We start from the raw sequence: 18955 nt of genomic DNA on the forward strand, positions 1-18955 counted from the left end.
GCCGTTAGCACATGATTCTCCTTATGGGGACCTTATATGTTTAATATGCTGCTGAGAATATAGCCCAGAAGAAGCTTATAGTATAGCTTTTATTTTGGAAAGAGCCATTTCTCTGTAATAAACTCTCTTTTCCAAAGATGAGTGATTTCTCGATCAGATAGATTTATTATTTTTATTACGTTGTTGTTTCAGCAACATTAAATGTAAAAACTGTACGTTTGAGTTAAAATATATATTTATAATTTTAAAAATGACAAATTAAAAAGGCATGAACATTTTTTTTTGTATCGAAAAAATATAGAACCGTGAATTTTGTGTATCGTTGCACCCCTAATATATATATATACATATAACATATATATTACATAATATATAAATATTCGGCACTTGTAGGTTGCTTTGCTTTCACTCTTGTGTCTAGTTCTTCCCAAACCAGCTCGATGGGGTTTAAGTCTGGAGACTGTGCTGGCCACTGCATGTTTTCAAGCTTATCGTCTTGTTCGGTAGTTCTGGCATAACTTGGATTTGCATAATTGCATAATTCACACTTAGGGGCATATCAGAGGGTATTGAATGGCGCTGCAGAGTGCTGTGGTAGCCGTTTTGGTTCAGGGTGCCTCTCACTCTGTACAAGTCACTGGCCCTGGATTCAGGAAAACAGCCCAGACCTTCGCAGTTATTCCTCCATTTTTGACAGTTGATGCCACATACTGTGGAATCATCCTTTCGCCTACTCGATGGCATACAATGATTCTGGGTGATGAATCTGAGATTTCAAATTGTGATTCCTCAGTCCATAATACCCTTTTCCAGCCTTCAGTAGTCCAATGGCGCTGTGTCATGGCCCAGGCAAGCCTCTTTGTCTTATTCTGATGTCTTAGCAATGGCTTTCTTGCTGCCACACGTCCTGTCAAACATACAGCTCAAAGTCTTCTCTTCACAGTTGAAATTGAGACTTGCTTACAAAAACCACTATTATGGTGGTGTGTAACAGAACCATGGCAGACCCACTGACAACCACAGCTGCAGCTCCCCGTTCACAGCTCACTCTCTGACAACATCAACATAAACAGTCAGCACAGACTTTTAAGCCGGTGAGGCGTGAGTGCGAATGCCACCCCTGCAGCAGCACTGCAGACCATGCCCTGCCACAGGGTGTTCTAAAAGTTTTTCTTTTCTTTTTTTTTAAGTGTATTTATAAGATTTTAAGTTCAAAATTACATAAAATCACACCAGACAAAGGTAAATAAAATTCAAAAACAACAACATCCAAGCTAAAATTTTTGTATATGTAAGTGTATATTTATATAAATGTGCAGCCAACTATTGGAGCTGCAGAAAGGTGCAGTGATGAAGAGGGTGTGTAGGAAGTACAGTACAGCAAGCTGTCCATACCTGAGTCCTTGTAAACTGCCATGCAAAGACAGCCTTGGCCAGCGGCTGGAAGAGGTATACCAGAAAGATAGAAGGCAGGAGAATAAACCAGGTGTAGTCTACTGAACCATCCAAGCTATACTCTCTGTGCCAAAGGAATGATATGACAACAGCCCCACCGTTGCTGTAGATGGAACAATACTGGAAGAGCATCTGGGAGAAGAATGTAATCCATAACAACAATGCTTATTCGATCCTGTTCAGGGAGGTTGCTGTGGTCTGCTCTGAGAGCCGCTAGTCACTAAGCATCACAGTTGCAGACAAGAAAGATTCTTTAGTATGAAGAATTGGATAGCACCAGGCCCTGACATGATTCACACCTACTGGCTGAAGAATCTGACTGCACACCATGAACATCTTCCAGCACAAATGAACCAGCTACTAGTCACAGACAGACACCCAGAATGGAAAACTGAAGGCTGGACAGTTCTGATCCCCATGGACCCCCAGATGGGAACAGTCCCATCAACTACCGGCCAGTAACCTGCCTTAGTACTGTATGGAAGCTCCTGTCAGGCTCCTGTTCATAATAGTGGCTAAGATGAACAGGCACATGGCTCAAAACATGAGCAAGGCACAGAAAGGTATTTGGTATCTGCCAGTAGCTAGTTTTAAACTGCTTTGGTATCTCAGTACCTCAGTTACCCCCCTTAATCGTGGCGGCCGCCTGCCCTCTTCCTCCTTCTCCACCTCCACCCATGCGTGAGCACACCTTACTTGTGCCTGAAAAATTTTCAGGGGATTTAGATAAGTGCAGAGGCTTCTTAACCCAGTGCGACTTGAGTTTTCGCCAACAGACTCAAGCCTATGCTACCGACGGTGCCAAAATTGCTCATATGGTACAACTCATGACTGGGAGAGCACTGAAGTGGGCTCAGGCAGTGCTGCATTCCAACCCCAATGTTTCTTATCCTGACTTTCGGACCAAATTCCGCTGTGTTTTTGATAAAGGTTCTAATCCGGATGCAGCTGCTCACCGTTTGTTTTCATTAAAACAGGGCAAAAAGAGTGTGGCGGATTTCTCTGTGGATTTTTGGATCTTGGCTGTGGAGACTGGCTGGGAAGAAAAAGCACTTCTGGGGGCATTTCTCAATAGCCTCAATGAAGGACTCAGACGTGAGTTGGTCACCAAAGAATTACCCAAATCTTTGGATGCTTTGATTAATATGTGTGTCTGCCTTGATGACCACATGCGAGAATACGGAGGGCGGTCTGAGGAAGCCCACAGGGCAATAGGAAGCCCAGGTGGTTGGCTGAGCGCTTCTTCCGATGGGGGAGGAGAAGGGTAGCATGAGCTTGAGGAGATGGAGGAGGAGCCAATGCAGCTAGGGCGAGCTAGATTCAGCAAGCCGGGGTGGAGGAAGAAACGCCAGATGGGTGAGTGCTTTGCATGCGGAAAGAAGGGGCACTTTGCAGACTCTTGCCCATCCCGGCTGAAAGATTCGGCCCGTCAGTAGCGGCGGGGTTACTAATGGGTGCAACCGGAGATGTGTTACCCCACCCAGGCTGCCCCGCCAAACTTATCTTTCGGTCCATAACTCATTCCTGTAATGCACTAGTGGATTCAGGCGCAGAACAAAGCTTTATGGATGAAACTTTAGCCAGGAAATTGGGGGTCCCGCTTGTTTCCCTGCATGTTCCTTTACATGTGTCTGCCCTCAATGGGGAAGTGCTGGCCAAAGTCATGCATCGCACGCATGAAATCACGCTGGTTCTTTCTGGTAATCTTGTTGAAAAGATAAGTTTGTTTCTGTTTAAGGCGCCTGATACTCCATTGGTGTTAGGTTACCCGTGACTTCAACGTCATAACCCTCAGATAGATTGGGCCCAGGGTAGTGTGGGGGGATGAAGTGAGTGGTGTCTCAAGCAGTGCTTACGGTCAGCTGTTCCCAATCTGACGCCGACAACGGCGAAGGACTCTGTCTGTGCTCCTCATCTCTCTGTTGTTCTGGCTGAGTATCATGGTCTAGCTAAAGTGTTCAGCAAGAGTTTGGCCTTGTCGCTTCCGCCTCACCGACCTTATGATTGTGGCATTGATTTGCTTCCAGGAGCTACACTGCCCACCAGCTGCCGGTACAGCCTGTCCAAGCCTTAGCGCCACTCCATGGAGCGCTATATTACGGACTCACTCTCGGCAGGCATAATTCGACCGTCCACTTCCCCGCTTGGGGCAGGATTCTTTTTCGTCGAAAAGAAAGACAAATCCCTTTGCCCCTGCATTGACTTCCGTGGTCTCAACAAAATAACCATCAAGAACAAATATCCTCTCCCTCTGCTAGCATCCGCATTCGAGTTGCTCCAGGGAGGCACCATTTTTACTAAGCTGGACCTTCGCAATGCCTATTATTTGGTTCGTATTCGAGAAGGGGACGAGTGGAAGACCGCATTCAACACGCACTTGGGCCATTTCGAATATTTGGTCATGCTTTTTGGTCTAATCAATGCTCCAGCAGTGTTTCAGGCTATGGTGAATGACGTGCTTTGGGATTTCATTAACCACTTTGCTTTTGTGTACTTGGATTATATTCTCATTTTTTCCAAGACTTGTAAGGAGCATGTTGAACACGTCTGACTGCTTCTTCAACGGCTTTTGGAGAATCACCTGTGAGAAATGTGAGAAATGTGAATTTCACGTCCCAACAGTGTCTTTTCTGGAGTTTGTGATTGACCGGGGGCAGTTGAGAGCAGATCCTGCTAAGGTCAAGCCAGTGGTGGAGTGGCTGGAGCCTAAGACTCGGAAGGCACTCCAGAAATTCTTGGGCTTTGCTAACTTCTACCGTAAGTTCATTTGTAACTTCAGTACTGTGGTGTTGCCGTTGACTACTCTCACGTCTCCTAAACAGCAGTTTGTGTGGTCACCCCAGGCCCAACAGACTTTTGTGCAACTGAAACTGTTATTCTCGTTAACCCCCATTCTCATTCAAGCAGATTTATCTTGACCCTTCACTGTGGAAGTGGACGCGTCGGATTCTGTTGTGGGAGCAGTCCTTTCCCAACGAGTAGAAGGTAAACTTCATCCCTGTGCCTTCTTCTCCCGTCGTCTTTCCCAGGCAGAGCGTAATTATGATGTCGGGGATAGGGAGCTGCTGGCGATCAAGTTGGCCTTGGAAGAATGGCACCACTGGCTGGAGGGGAGTGTGCATCCGGTGCTGGTCTGGATGGACGACAAGAATCTGTCGTACCTGCAGACAGCCAAACGCCTCAATGCCCGGCAAGCCAGGTGGGCCTTGATTTTTACTCACTTTGATCTTGTCATCACTTACAAGCCAGGGTCACGTAACACAAAGCCAGATGCCCTCTCGCGCCAGTTTGCTCCCAGTGGGGAGGAGGAGGAGAGGACTATCATCCCGGCCAGCTGTGTGGTGGGTGCGGTGACGTGGGAGATTGAGAAGTTGATCAGGGAGGCTCTGCAACTGGAACCTGATCCCGGTTCAGCCCAGTGGGCTGACAGTATGTTCCCACAGCTGTCCGTGGCAAGGTCATTCATTGGGCACACACAGCTAAGTTCTCCTGCCACCCGGGTAAGAAACGTACCATCAAGTTCTTAAGACGCTTGTTCTGGTGGCCTGCTCTGGCGAAAGACGTCCAGGAGTATGTCGCTGCATGTACCATCTGTGCTCAGAACAAAGTTCCTAGCTCTCCGGGCAGCCTTGCTTAGGATGGCGGAACGGAACAAGAGCTTGGCAGACCGTCGCCACACCCCGGCACCCACTTACCAGGTTGGCCAGAAGGTATGGCTCTCAACCAGGTACATTCCCCTTCGGACTGAGTCCAAAAAGCTGGGTCCCCGCTTCATTGGGCCTTTCCCTGTTCATTCGGTCCTCAATCTTGTGACGTTGAAGTTGTCTCTGCCCCACAATATGTGGATTCATAATGTGTTTAATGTTTCTCAGGTGAAACCAGTCCAGACCAGCCCGTTGTGCCCACCTGCTGGTTCCCCACCACCTGCCCAGATTATGGACGCTAGGCGGCGCGGTAGGGGCTTCCAATATTTGATGGACTGGGAGGGGTATGGTCTGGAACAGCGTTGCTGGGTGCCGCAATCCGCTATTCTCGATGATGATATGAATTCCGCAGGCAGCACCCGGACAAGTTTGGTCAGTCGCCGGGAGGCTCCCGTTAAAGGAGGGGTACTGTCATGATCCGACAGCCCTCGCCAGGCTGCCTCCATGTGTGTTATTGTGTGTGCGTGTGTGTATTGCTCCCTCCCCCTCTCTCCCTCTCTGTCTTTCTCATAACGGGATTGTTTACCTCCGAGCGGTGACGAGGTTTCCCGAGAGTGTTCCCGCGCTGAGGCTGGCCGCACCTGTTGCTGATCGGACCCGACCAGCTGTAGCCAATTATCCGCCATCTTTGGGCCTGCTTTCTTAACGGGGCGATCGAGCTTCAGTCAGGGCTGGATCATTGTGTGAAGCACGGTAGAGCAGTGCGGATGGTTTTTTGTGGCACTTTACGTTGAGCTGAGGATTGCTTAGTTACTCTGTGTGTGTTTGTGTGTTTGCCACTAGGAGAGAAACAGAAAGAAATCACGGGAGCTGGACTGCCACTTGGATAACTGTTTTGGAAGGAGTCACTATGTGCGTTTTCACTTCACAGCCACGAGCACTGCTAGGAGGAGAAGGGGGAGACCACACCTGGGCACCCATCACTTTATCCATTACCTCACTGTAAATAAATCCACTGTCTTTTTCAAAGGGAGTCCTGCATACGAGTCCTATTTTCCACACCTACCCTGACACAAATTGTGGTCATTAATATTTTGTACTTGTAAATTGTAGTTGTGAACTGAGTTTTGTAAACTTGTAGACCAAAATATCTGAAACCTTTATGTTTGTGCATCTGTAGATGGGAATTTGTGTGTATAAATAGGATTTGTGTTTGTAAAATGTATTTACACAAGTTGTTTGTGTTACGGTCTGTTTACAGACACAAAGCAAAAAACTTTGTGTAAAACTCTGGGCTCAAGTTCCCTGCTTGTGTGTGAGTTTCAGCTTGCAAATGCAAATTTTGGTCCTGGAAGGGTAAAGGCCCATTCACGTCCCAGCGTTTTCATCACAACACCACCAAGGAAAACATTCTGTGCATGTTCGAGTTCAGTGAATTTTTTGTGACAGGTTTATTTGCTTATACAAGGACCTCTAAAAAGAGCCTTTTTAAGGGCTCAGCAGACCTCAGGGGGAAAGCAGCGTTGTTGAAATGACACACTCTTAACTAGTCGGGATAGTTACAAAGCGTTCTTCGTTATGAATAAGCAATCTATGCTTTTATTAAACATTTGAACATAATACAACACAAATTCTCGTAGAGGATATAAAGTCAGAGAGATACATTTTTTGAAACGACCAGGACCAGGCTAGTACATGTAGAGTGGCTGTAAGAAAACGACATGCAAGCAGAGCGTAGCAGCCAGCGCAACAAATTTGGATCCTTTGCTCTTAGTTAGCGGTGAGTGCAGCGCATGTTGCATCCAAACGAAAGGGCCTTTATGCTGTGCAGCGTGAGCAATGGTCCTGGGTCAGTCCGGGCTTTGTGTTAAACGGTGTTGGGAAGGTTACTTTTATTCCACTACAGATTACAGAATACATGCCCCAAAACGAATTTTGTAACGTATTCCGTTATGTTTCTAAATGAGAGCAGCATATTCTGAATACTTTCGATTACTTAATATACTTTCATGCTTTCTACAACTACATGAATGTACTATTGCTGTATGATTTATTACTATTACTGAAGGCTACTTGCCAAATTATATCTTGGGAAAAATAAAGGAGTTAGTCAGTGTACCTGAGCTTCCTTATATTGCTCTCTCAGCTGTTCAAGCATGGCCTGAAATTCCTCCTCCTTCTCCTGAGCTTCCTTTTTGACAATCTGGTTCTCCTCGTCATAGGCCATAGCTACAACACCCAGGATCAGGTTGATCAAGTAGAAGGAACCAAGGAATATTACAAGCATAAAAAAGATCACGTATGGCTTCCCAGATGTCCGCAAAGTCTGGAAAAACAAACAAGAATTTGGTGTTTTTACAATTACTTAAAATACAGTATTGATACTTGGCATATGTGGCTATAAAATTCTACCCTTTTACAGTGAATACTTTCTATTTTAGAAGCTCTCAAATTTGAGGTGCCTGTAAATTTGTCACTTTCATTTTTTATAAAGTAATCATCAAGTCTCAGATGTGTGGCAGGCAGGAATTAGACCCAAAATGCAAGACTCTGAAAACAATGTGTAAACCTCGAACAGCTTCGTTGCCAAAGTCTTATTACAATAAGAACTTAAATTCAGAGCACATAATCTGACCAGCAGAAACTGAAATGGAAGAGGGACGCACACAGTTTGAGGGACAGTGTAACAATAACCAAAAGGGAGACTGCACACAGCAGGTAATCAGAGAGATGGGAAATAACAAGGAACACGGCTGAACAGAATCTAACTGACGAGACAGAGGGGAAGCGAAATTGAACATAATATACTTGAAGAAGGACACTAAATAAATCAGGAAATGAATGAATGAATGCAAATAGAATGAGACCAAATAGAACACAGAGAGACCAGACAGACACAGGAACATAGCAAAGGATAACAAAAACATGGAGACTAGACAGACTACAAAAGGAGACGCTGATGACAAGACAGAGGCAAGACCAGAAAAAGCTAGCTAGCTAGCTCAGTGCGTTGAGCAGGTGACCATATGGCTGAGAGCGGCTTGGGCCAGCTTGGGTTCGAATCTGACCCGCAGGTCTTTGCCACATGTCTTCATCTCTCTCCCTCTGCTCTCCTGTCATTTCTTCACTGTATCTGTCAATAAAGCCCAAAAAGGCCAAAAATCTAATTATACAAAAGAAGATGACACAAATTTTTGAGCTCCCAAAAAAGTTATTCTGATTCTTCAAATCTCAGCAAACACCTAGCATGCTGCCATGGGAATGTGGGATCCCCCCAGTGACATGACCGCTGCGGCACCGGGCAAACTTCCACCGGCCCCACCCCAAGTAAACAGGTGAAATTAAATTTCAGAATGACAGGACTTTGTGCTGCGGAATCTTTGATTTCATTTATTTTTTGCTGTGCTTCACTTGCATCTATTTGAAAGAGTGAGTATAAACACAAAGAATTAATGTATTTTATATTCTGGAATATGCAGAAAATAGGTTTAAATGTTAAAGAAATTTCTTCAAGTATTTACTTGGGTGTGAATTAACCAAATAACCAATACCTACCTATTATATGTCAGCTGATCTATCTATGAAGTTTTGACTGGTTAATTTGAAATTTTTTCTGTTTTTGTTTTACTATGACCCTGATGAAGGCCACAAGCCGAAACGCGTTGGTCAATTATTAAAGTTGTTCATCTTCCCTCAAGTGTTGCTGGAGTTCCTGCATTGTGAATTCTTTCATCCTCTCCATGCACCTTGGAAGTAGGTGAAGTTGTGCCAGAAATTTTTACTGCGATTTACCAAAATTATATTAACCATATTAACCTGAAGTATATTCAAGAGTAACAAACCTACAAGAAATTTAGCAAAATATAAAACTTATTAATTAAATACAGTTAGTTATAGTGACAATTACAATTATTTACAGTGACACACTAGGCCATTCTCATAAAATCCATCCACCATGCTAGTATAAAGCTTTTGTGTCAACCTATGTTTCATATCATGACTGAGAAATACTGTCATTAGAGAGCTTGTTAATAGTCTCAATTTTGCTACTTAATTGTAAGGAGTGCTAAAAGTGAGAGTGTCATACAGAAACCTCTAAATATGGTCTTTAAAGAAAATATGGTGGTGGATGAATGCTTTTCCTGCAAACACAGCAAGCCCCGCCTCTTTATATGGCGAGAGAAGGAGTAATCTGAACCTACAGGTTAAATGTCTTATCAAAACCAACCAAACATGTTCTCACGGGGTAAGTGATCAGCAAAAGAAATAAAGTAAATTGAATGTTAAATGTAAAATTTTATATTAAAACAAGGGATTTTATTAGAAAACTGACCAATAGCCTGAATAATGCAAAAGTTAAACACACTGAAAATTTACCAAAATGAGCATCACTAAAATTGTACACAATCATTTTACATTTTTATTGTCTTTTAGTTTCCCTTTTTAGCCTACCTGCTGATACAGCTTTTCCCAACAATCCTGTGTCATCAGTCTGAAAAGAGAAAGGAAGGCCCAGCCAAATGTGTCAAAGCTGGTATAACCATTGTCTGGGTTATTTCCCTCCTTTTTGCACATATACCCCTCTGGACACTTCCTGCAAGAAAAGATCAGTTAAGATCTGAAAGAATTGTCAATGCAATACTATGAAAGAATGCATGAAACAACACTAATTCCATAAAAGTTGGGTGCTGAACAGACCAGTTGCTGGATTTCTGGGAAAGGAAAGTTGTCCCATTTTTGGCTGATTTAGCATTCTAGCAATCCTACATCTTTGTTGTTGTATTTTTCATTTGGTGATGTGCCGAATGAGATTTATTTCCCTCCTGCTGCCTAGTAGATAGCAGAAGTTACAACAAATACAAAACATAACAATAAATAGACAATAATAAAATAAAAATAAATAAATAATTTTTAAAAATGTGCAAAATGTAAATAAAAACAAAACGCAATGATTTAACTCATTCACTGCCAGCCATTGGCAGTGAATGAGTTAATTACATTCATTGTACTGCCAGAAAAAATGTTCCTCTACTTAAAATTGACTTGAAAGACTTTGAATATCTTATCATCCACATTACGTAACCCTCAAAAGATTCAGACAATCTAAAGTGTTTAAGGTATAAAACAACATAAATTGGAACTCATGATCTTCAGGCATTGCAACAACAAAAAAAAGCATTCATGATTCGGCCATGGAAATCACTGCAAACACTCCCAGACATCATTGTCATCCACAAATAAAAAAGAAGAAGCTATCTGTGAACATGATCCAGAAAATGTTTTACGATTTGAAAATGAGCAGTGTATGCCCCCATCCAGATGGCATGATGTTCAGGGAAGGCCTTGCATATTTCAGCTGAAACAGCCTGCTTGCAGTCTAGACCTTTCACCTATTGAAAACATTCTGTGCATCCTAAAATGAAAAAACAAACAAACAAAACAAAACAAAAAAAGACTATGAACAATATTCCTCTCCAGAATTTCAGCAGCTGGCCTTCTCAGTTCCCAGACATTTATTGATTATTGTTAGAGATGAGGGGATGTTACACAGTGATACTTTTTCTATTTTCTGTAGTAGATAAAATATATTTTTATTACATTAGAAATTTACTGCAGTCTGTTTTTTACACATACACAATACTGACATTTTTGTAAAATTGGGGCTGTACCAGGATTGTGTTCATTTTGTATTTTATTCAGTTCTCTTATAACTGGAGAGCCAACTTGCTTACCCAGCTCCAATGCTGCTGCCACAAAGTAATGGATGTTTTTTGTTGTCAGGCAGGTAATAGTAAAGACCTGATGGGGAAAGAAGGAAAATAGCAGTTATTTATTATTGTATGCAATTCATGGGGAGACTATGACAAGAATGGTTTGTTAGAAGTCCAAAACAATACATAAAACAGCAGAAGTAGAATTAGGTTACAATTATACAATGTAGAAGACAACAAGAGTGCTTCATTCTTGTATTGCAAATGTTTTATTGAATCAGAGAAGAGTGAAATACATATTAAGAGCTTAACATACACAGCCCAACAACAAGCTATTGGGACATTTTGGCTTCTTTGTCATGGTAAGCTGTGTGGCAAGCAGGATGAACGTCCCAAATGCAGGACTCGTACATGGAAAAGTAAACTCGAAATGGCACCTTTATTTACTGGGAAAAATAATCCATGAAATAAACTCACAAAAAACAAACCAATACTTGAACACGGAAACTAAGAACTAAACACTGGGAGGCTATAAAACTAGGAAGCTGGAAACTGGAGAAGAAGGATGGAAAAAACCAGGAGCACGAAGAAAACACAGCAAAGAGGGTATGACACGACAACAGACTGAGGAAAACACTGGGCTTAAATACACACGGGAGTAACAAGGGAATCTGACACAGGAGGAGAGCACAGCTGGGAATCACACATAAAGACACAGGAAGAAGCAAAACTGAACACACTGCACACAGGACAAGGAACTATCAAAATAAAACAGGAAACATGAGACATTCATAACGACCCAGACTTGACACTGGGACATAGAGACATGACTGATGAGGGGAACAGAGGGAACATGAAACACGGAGATGAGAGTAACTAAATGTGGCACATAGGGAAACTAAAGGCTACAGAAAAGTATATAACACATGGAGACAAATAAGGAAAACATGAATAACACTAAATCAAAGAATATTCATTCAGAGCCTGAACACAAATACCGGGTCGCAGACCCAGGACCATGACATTCTTACTCTATGGCCCACGATTTATTTGAATTAAGAAGACATCTATCACTATTACTATCAAACTATTTTGGTACAGTGACCACCAAGCTAGGTGAGTGGCTCCAGCAGATCCCAGGAACAACATCCAAGGTCTCTGCTGGGAAGAGTGCAGTCCTAGAAGCAGCAAAGATACTGATCAGGACCCTCAAGCTTTCTTCTTCCTGATTTTGCTCTCACTCGGTATAGCTACATTTATCACTACAGCTGTCTTCCTCTGCTTGCCCACCACTACTACACTACCACTCAAAAGTTTTAGAACACCCCAATTTTTTTATTGAAAAATATGCAGATTATTGTTTCTTTCCACTCTGAAATGAAAGCATACTACAAATAAGCACAACTCTGAGGCTTGACTCAGATGAATTTTCTCTCAGCAGCAGAGGTAGCTCTTGGTCTTTCTTTCCTGGAGCGGTCCTTATGTAAGCCAGTTTTGTCGTAGCGCTTGATCAGCTACAAATACCCCCACATATGGTGGAATGGTCTCTTACATAAACAGGCAGGGAGGAGCATGCCACCTTCTCCTGTTAAAACTGACTCTCTCTCTCTCTTTATATATATATATATATATATATATATATATATATATATTTGTGTCTGTGTGTGTACTGTGACAGTGTTAAGAAAGCATTAAAGAGGAAAATCAAATACTCACTCATGTTTTCAGTCGCATTTGTGTTATTCCAATAGCCTTCTCGTATGCACTTATTTTTCAGATTGCCCATAAACAGTTGTAAACCTATTAGGGCAAAGACGCTCAAGCAGAAAACGGTGAGACTCATCACATCAGTGAGTTTCTTCACAGACTGGAACAATGCACTAATGATGGCTTTTATGCCTGTCAAACGCAAAATTGTTTACAGTCAGTTAAGAAACAGTAAATATTATTAGCATGTATAAGCAAACAATACAAAGTGATGCCAGTGGATTTTATCTTTAGAAACACTTAGTGTCAACAATGGCGTCTTTATTCAATATATTCTTTTTCCTTGTTCAATGGTGCCGCCATTATTCAATCCATTTTTGGAAATTTTAGAAGGTATGCTTTGTAGCTATATTTATAGCATATTTCATTTGAGCATTCATGGACTTAGAATGAGAGCACTCTTTGTTTTTTTTATTGCCATCTATAGAACCAGTCATAAGATGACATGCATTCTAAGTCATGTAAGCCAACTTATCATTTATTAACATGTATTTTCTAACACGAGATTGATTTATCTAAGAAATCTGAATGTGTCTATAAGCCAGAAAACAGTAAAATGGAAGACATGCATTCACCAATAAGACACTAATAAGACCACCCTTTATGGAATAGTATGGCTTCTTTAACCTTATGAAAAGTGGGTGGAGGCTAAATTATACTATAAACTATTTAGAGATCCAAGTGGTAGAGCAGTACATGGTTTTGCATTTTGCTCCATGGACAAACAAAATTGCACAGAACTCACAGAATAACTGTGCAAACAAAATTAGATCTTCTTGTATAGCTCACAGAAAGGTCCACAGTTAAGCGAGAGGAAAATATCCACGCACCAAAAGGTTCCAATTAATTATTATATATAATTAATAAACCATAAAAGAACAAAACAAAAATGGTAACTGCTTACCTGGAATGACAGAAACTGCTTTGAAAGCTCTTAGTACTCTGAATGTCCGAAGAACCGAAACATTTCCAAGGGATACAAACTCTGTTACATACCTGCAAGAAAAATTATAATTATTTTAGAATTCAGAGGGGCTGACGGCACGATATGGCAGCCTCGCCTCTGTCAGTCTGCCCCAGGGCAGCTGTGGCTACAACTGTAGTTTGCCTCCACCAGTGTGTGAATGTGAGAGTGAATGAATAGTGGAATTGTAAAGCGCTTTGAGGGTCTCGAAAAGCGCTATATAAATGCAATCCATTATTATTTACAGAGATGACAATAGGTGTAACATAGAACCATGCAAAAACAGTAATAATGAAGCTACAATCAGTACCAAAAAATAACACCAACAAGCAATGTCTCTGTTTATAAAAGCCTGGATTATTTTTTTCTTTGGTGAGTCAATTCCAGATGTGTGACAAAAACTACAAAAAAAATGAAAAAGCCCTGTACTTACGCCATGACAACGACAGAGAAATCCAGCCAATTCCAGGGATCTCTTAGAAATGTGAACTTTCCTATACAGAACCCCCGAGCTAAAATTTTAACGAGGGATTCAAAGGTGTAAATCGCTGTAAATGTGTACCTGTTAGAAAAAGGAACACCAGTTACTCTTCACAGTATCTACACTGTGTGTATGTTATGTATGTTTGTAGAACACTTACTCCACGTTCTTTGCCCAGTCAGGGGAATCGCTCAGTGTCATAAATGCACAGTTAGTGAGAATAGTGCACATGATCACCACGCTGAACAATTTACAGGCTGTTGTCAAGGAAGTAACTGATTTTGTTGTGAAAGTATTTTTTTTCCCGTATAAATAAAGTAACAATGTGAACATGTAACCCTGGGCTTATCTCCAAAAGTTGATTCTGTTCATCTGGACGTAGCGTTTTGTGGGAGAAACATTTCGTCACTCATCCAAGCTGACTACAGTTTTCCCCAATCTTATAAACAGTACATTTGCATAATGACTGAAGGAACAATGGGCTTGGAGGTCAGTAATCTTAATTATGCAAATTCTCATGACCATTGATCATCAACCGCTGACCAAAACCCACTGATCAAAGACCACTGATCAATGGCCATGAATCAACTTTTGGAGATTTACTTTCCTGGATGATTGAGAATGCATCAAAACCCTGGGCTTACATCAGCAGACAGCTCAGCATCAACATTATTCATGCGTATCAGATTCATATCCCAATAAAAGGATATGAGTGTACTAGAATCTGAATTGATAGCCTTCGTAGAGGGTTGAAGGCACTCAGGAGGTACAAGGCTGGACTGGCATTGAAGCGAAAAATGACCTTTCCTTTGTTTAATACAATGAAAGTCTGGGAGAGAAAAGACAGACATTTATACATCTTTATACTCTTATACATATGGATACTCTTTCGCTGTCTTGCATTGTATCATTCTAATTTACATCTATATAACATATAATACTTGCAAAAGTGTTGAGCCACTTTTTATATTTAAAAATTTTTAAATATTGAGAGATTTATTGAGACATCTGCAAACATATATAGAAATACAATATATAAGGCAAAAACAGAGTTTGTGCAGAGTTAGTCAATATTTGGTATGACCACCTTTATTTTACAGCTTGAAATGTCTTAGGCAAGCTTTCATTGGAATTGCTTTAAGTAGTCTTCAGGACATAGTTCTTGAGGGAGCTTCCAATGCTCTTCTTTGGATGTTGGCTGCTTTTTCTTCTGTTCTGTCAAGATGATCCCAAACTGCTTCAGTAATCTTAAGCTTTGGGCTCCTAGGAGACCTGATAGTATTTCACTGTGTGTTTTCCAATCTGGGTATGCTTTTACTTCATTGTTAGTGTGTTTGGGATCATTGTCATGCAGAAAAATGTGAATGATTACTAATCATGCGCTTTCCAGATGGTATAGGAAGGTATAAGAAAATCTGTCAGCACATTTCTGTGTTCATAATTACATTAAATTTGACAAGATCTCCACCACCACTGGCTGAAATGTAGCTCTGACAGAGACTTCACCATGTTTTACAGATGGCTGTATATGCTCACTGTTTATCAAGTTAACAACCAGATGCTTTGCTCAGGTCCTGTGTCAGGATTTTTTCTGGCTGGATTTTTTCCTATTTGTTAAGGGCAGATGTGACGTGACAAACGGAGATGAAGGGTGATGATGAAAAGAAAGCAATCTGAGCCAAGGTCTGAGTAACTCTCCATCACTCAAGGCACCTACACATGGACTTTATACTCAAACCTTGTCACTATTTCCAAGGCATTTTGAAGACACCCCTGCATATATTCCTCTAGTTTGTATATTTTCCTCTTGATTGTGTGTATCTCTCCTGTTTGTTATTTATTCCTCACCTTACTATTTATATTGAATTTCTGCACAGTTTGCTTGGAACACCCATAAATTCATTGTACATGTACAATGACAATAAAGAGCTATTCTGTTTTATTCTTTTTCTATTCTTATGGTGGAGTCATAAACACTGACCTTAAGTGGGGAAAATAAGACCTGCGGTTCTTTGGACGTATTCTGGGGTCTTTTGTGACCTCTTTCATGAATGATCGATGTGCTCTTGGAGTAATTTTGTCCTCAGTTATTAAGTTTAGGGGGCAATCTGTTTTTCATACATGGCCATATAGGTTTGGTTTTTTTCTGAAAATGAGTGTAAAACCAGCCATTGACCAAAGAAAATTTTTCAGGAAGCCTTGAGAACTATTGCTCAACACCACTTGCAAGAATTACAAGTGACAAGAAAGTCTGATTCCTTGAAAGCAAAAAGTCCAAACCTCCACTAAGGCAGCTCTGTGCAGTTATTTACTATTAAGGAAACCACATTATGTTTGTACATCTTCATTTTATTTTCTTTCTTCTTTTTAAATGTATTTTAAGATGTTTTTAGTGTGGTAAAAGCAAGTACATAGTGCAGCCATTTGTTATTTGCCCTGTTGAAACACATTTTAATGTACTTGGCATAATGTAAAGCATACTTATTTTCTATTCTTTTTTAATCTATGTAGACTAATTTTCTTTCGCTGACAATACTTTCTTTATAAATATAATACATTCTATATCACATGATGTAAAATGATGAAAACATAAAAGTTAGATCAGAGGTCACATAAAGTATGGAGTAATGTGAAATTTAGAATCCCCATATACTAGTGTCCTTTCCTAAATTTTGCTAATACAAACATTTTATGAAAGTTCAAACATCTGACCTCTAATTAGAGGTCAAATAAGGTCAAAGTAATGTGATATTACCATATATCTGTCATGCGGCGGCTGTGTGAAGGCAAGAGAGGACCCAAATGCACGGCTCAAGACATGCAGGATAAACTCAAAAGGCAGGTCTTTATTAATAGGAACATAAGAAGTCATACAAAACTATACTGGGAGAAACTAGAGCTGAGGCGCTGGGAAGACACGGGGGGCCGCACACAACCTAGAGGGACAACACAACACGGAACAAAGGGATACTCTGACATAAATACACAGAAGGTAATGAGGGAAGTGGGAACACACGGGGAACACAGCTGAGGACAATTACTCATGACCGAGCGGGGAGGACACGAAACTGAAAATACTGACACCAAGATGTGGACCTTAAACACAACACAGTACACAGAGAAAGAGGCAGAGAGAGAGAGAGGCAGAGAACAAGGATGAATACACGAGGGGATGAGGAGAACACAGAACACAAAGGACGGGAACACGGTACCATAACAAACACCACAATAAAAGCATGGACACAGGGGGAATCCAAATACCAAACCAAACAATCCAATGAACATAAGGAACAAAATACAAAACCACAGGAAAACTAAGAACACTGGGTCAAAATGACCCAGGACCATGACAGTATCATTCCCTGTAAACCTATATTTTGTCAATACCATCAGTGCCAGCAAGAAATGTAGTTTTGAATTTTAAATAGCTCTTTAAAGCAGTATTTTTATTTTAACCTTCAGATCAATATTAAAACAGAGTCAGATCAAAAGTGTTTACAGACAGAATGACACATGCACATATCAAAAACATTACCTCCTTTGCAGTGGTAATCAAGTGTGGTTCAAGACTTTTGCACACTACTGCCAGCTGACTAAGATATAACAGTAGTTATATCTTGCTTACTAAATGTCAGCAATAATTAATAAGCACCTTTATATATTGATGACAAATGTCATTAAAATCATTTTTACATTTTAAAGCCAAAAGTACCATAATAATACCTGCATGCAGTGTCACAAATGATGACTTAATCTAAATGGAAAAATGTTTTCTTTGTCACAATAGCCTTCTTCCTTATGAGGCACAATCCAATCCTGATTCTCTTGTGTTCAGAGCAGTGATCTAAACTTTGAGCTTAGTGCTCAAGGTTAAATTCAAACAAACCTACCTTCTGATTATTGTAGTAGGGATCCAGGTCCTCCAGTGGTATCGACACCAGGCCGTCTGGAATGTCCCCATATACAAGGGGGAGTGATTTGCCTTCCTTTAGGTCACGGCTGGGTGTAAGCTTAATTTCATTTTTGCATTCTTCCTTCTTTTGTTTGGGTTTCTTGGCATTCTCTTCAGCAATCCGTTTTTCGATGGCTTTAAGGGACTTGCGACTAAAGGGACGGAAGCTGTCTGGACTTGGTGGCACAAACAACTGTGCCACATTTTGCATCTTGCTACACCTTCAGAATGAACAGCTAGCTTCCAACAAGAAAAAAGTCTGTAGGGTTAGAAAATATATGATAAACAGAACAGCGTAAACAGCAGAGTTATATTGTCTTTACATCCATTATTTGGCTAAAAGATGCAAATGAAAACTTGTTATGTTATGGCTTGCCTCTCACTAATCACTTGCAATTCAACAGATTTTTACTGACCAATTGTTTTAATGTAGAATAGAGGAAGGTAGGTTTGTTTCTCTTCTTTGATTGGAGGAAAACTGGGGGTATTATGAGCTGTCATGCACCTGTCAAGTTCCTTTCAGCTGTGGTAAAATTAGATCTACTAATAGGTCTGACTGGTACGATGTGTTAGAAATACCTATGCACTATTGAATATGAATGCTGGGGTTGTGATTTGGTGCTATATAAATAAAATGTAATTGAACTGAAGTTGAGTTGAATTCAGCTGAACTAAAAAGCCCCACAGATTGCTTAGTATCTGTCTGGGTTCCTCTCTCTGGCTTTAGCATGATACAAATGCAATCGCAATTGTCACAAACTCAATGGTCTATCAATTGTCCTCATTACTCAGTTTTACCTTTGTGGTTTAATGTGCGTGTGAAACAAAAGGCAACAAAAAAAGCTTTAAGTTTGAATGTACTCTCTTTCTCCAAGAGCAGAAATGGGTAATAATGAAATACAAATACTTTGTTACTTTGTACTTTAGGTTTAAGACATTTGCTGGGAGTAATTGCGCTTCACTGGACACTTTCAAGCATCA

The 18955-nt window shown here is 40.9% G+C and overlaps 2 protein-coding genes and 1 long non-coding RNA gene across 4 annotated transcripts in view; 1 reads left to right on the forward strand and 2 right to left on the reverse strand.

Moving 5' to 3' along the window:
- The window catches only part of LOC120731257 (sodium channel protein type 3 subunit alpha-like), a 35511-nt gene extending 21113 nt beyond the window's left edge, over window positions 1–14398 (reverse strand). The window contains exons 1-7 of the mRNA XM_040028189.1: window positions 14183–14398; window positions 13975–14103; window positions 13482–13573; window positions 12527–12709; window positions 10832–10898; window positions 9552–9693; window positions 7219–7425 (exon numbers count right to left, since the gene is read on the reverse strand). Coding sequence (XP_039884123.1) covers window positions 7219–7425; window positions 9552–9693; window positions 10832–10898; window positions 12527–12709; window positions 13482–13573; window positions 13975–14103; window positions 14183–14355 — 993 coding nt within the window. The 5' untranslated portion in view covers window positions 14356–14398. The remainder of the gene's footprint in view (window positions 1–7218; window positions 7426–9551; window positions 9694–10831; window positions 10899–12526; window positions 12710–13481; window positions 13574–13974; window positions 14104–14182) is intronic.
- On the forward strand, window positions 1289–6132 carry LOC120731259. The gene is made up of 2 exons (XR_005695319.1): window positions 1289–5852; window positions 5943–6132. It is a non-coding gene; the product is annotated as an uncharacterized LOC120731259 (long non-coding RNA).
- A 202-nt stretch (window positions 14399–14600) lies between the features above and the next one.
- On the reverse strand, window positions 14601–18584 carry LOC120731258 (sodium channel protein type 2 subunit alpha-like). 2 transcript variants are annotated; one of them, XM_040028190.1, is made up of 2 exons: window positions 17913–18584; window positions 14601–14851 (listed from the first exon to the last, which is right to left on the reverse strand). In XM_040028190.1, exons 1-2 carry the CDS (start codon window positions 18183–18185, stop codon window positions 14711–14713), a joined length of 414 nt encoding a protein of 137 aa, XP_039884124.1. In that variant the 5' UTR covers window positions 18186–18584; the 3' UTR covers window positions 14601–14710. The 2 variants fall into 2 exon arrangements, 1 of the variants encoding a protein (XP_039884124.1); XR_005695318.1 differs by lacking the exon at window positions 17913–18584 and adding an exon at window positions 16778–17879 and having other exon boundaries at window positions 14740–14851.
- Window positions 18585–18955: the final 371 nt, after the last annotated feature.

This window comes from Simochromis diagramma, unplaced genomic scaffold (genome assembly GCF_900408965.1).
Source record: "Simochromis diagramma unplaced genomic scaffold, fSimDia1.1 OVJJ01000343.1, whole genome shotgun sequence".
Taxonomy (NCBI): Eukaryota; Metazoa; Chordata; class Actinopteri; order Cichliformes; family Cichlidae; genus Simochromis; species Simochromis diagramma.

Bases quoted from the DNA above. Each gene is read 5' to 3' on its own strand.
- LOC120731258 (XM_040028190.1), bottom strand. From the start codon at position 18,185: ATGCAAAATGTGGCACAGTTGTTTGTGCCACCAAGTCCAGACAGCTTC. The intron at 14,852-17,912 runs GTAGGTTTGTTT...TTTCTCTCCCAG, and splicing joins CCTACTACAATAATCAGAAG to ACTTTCATTGTATTAAACAA.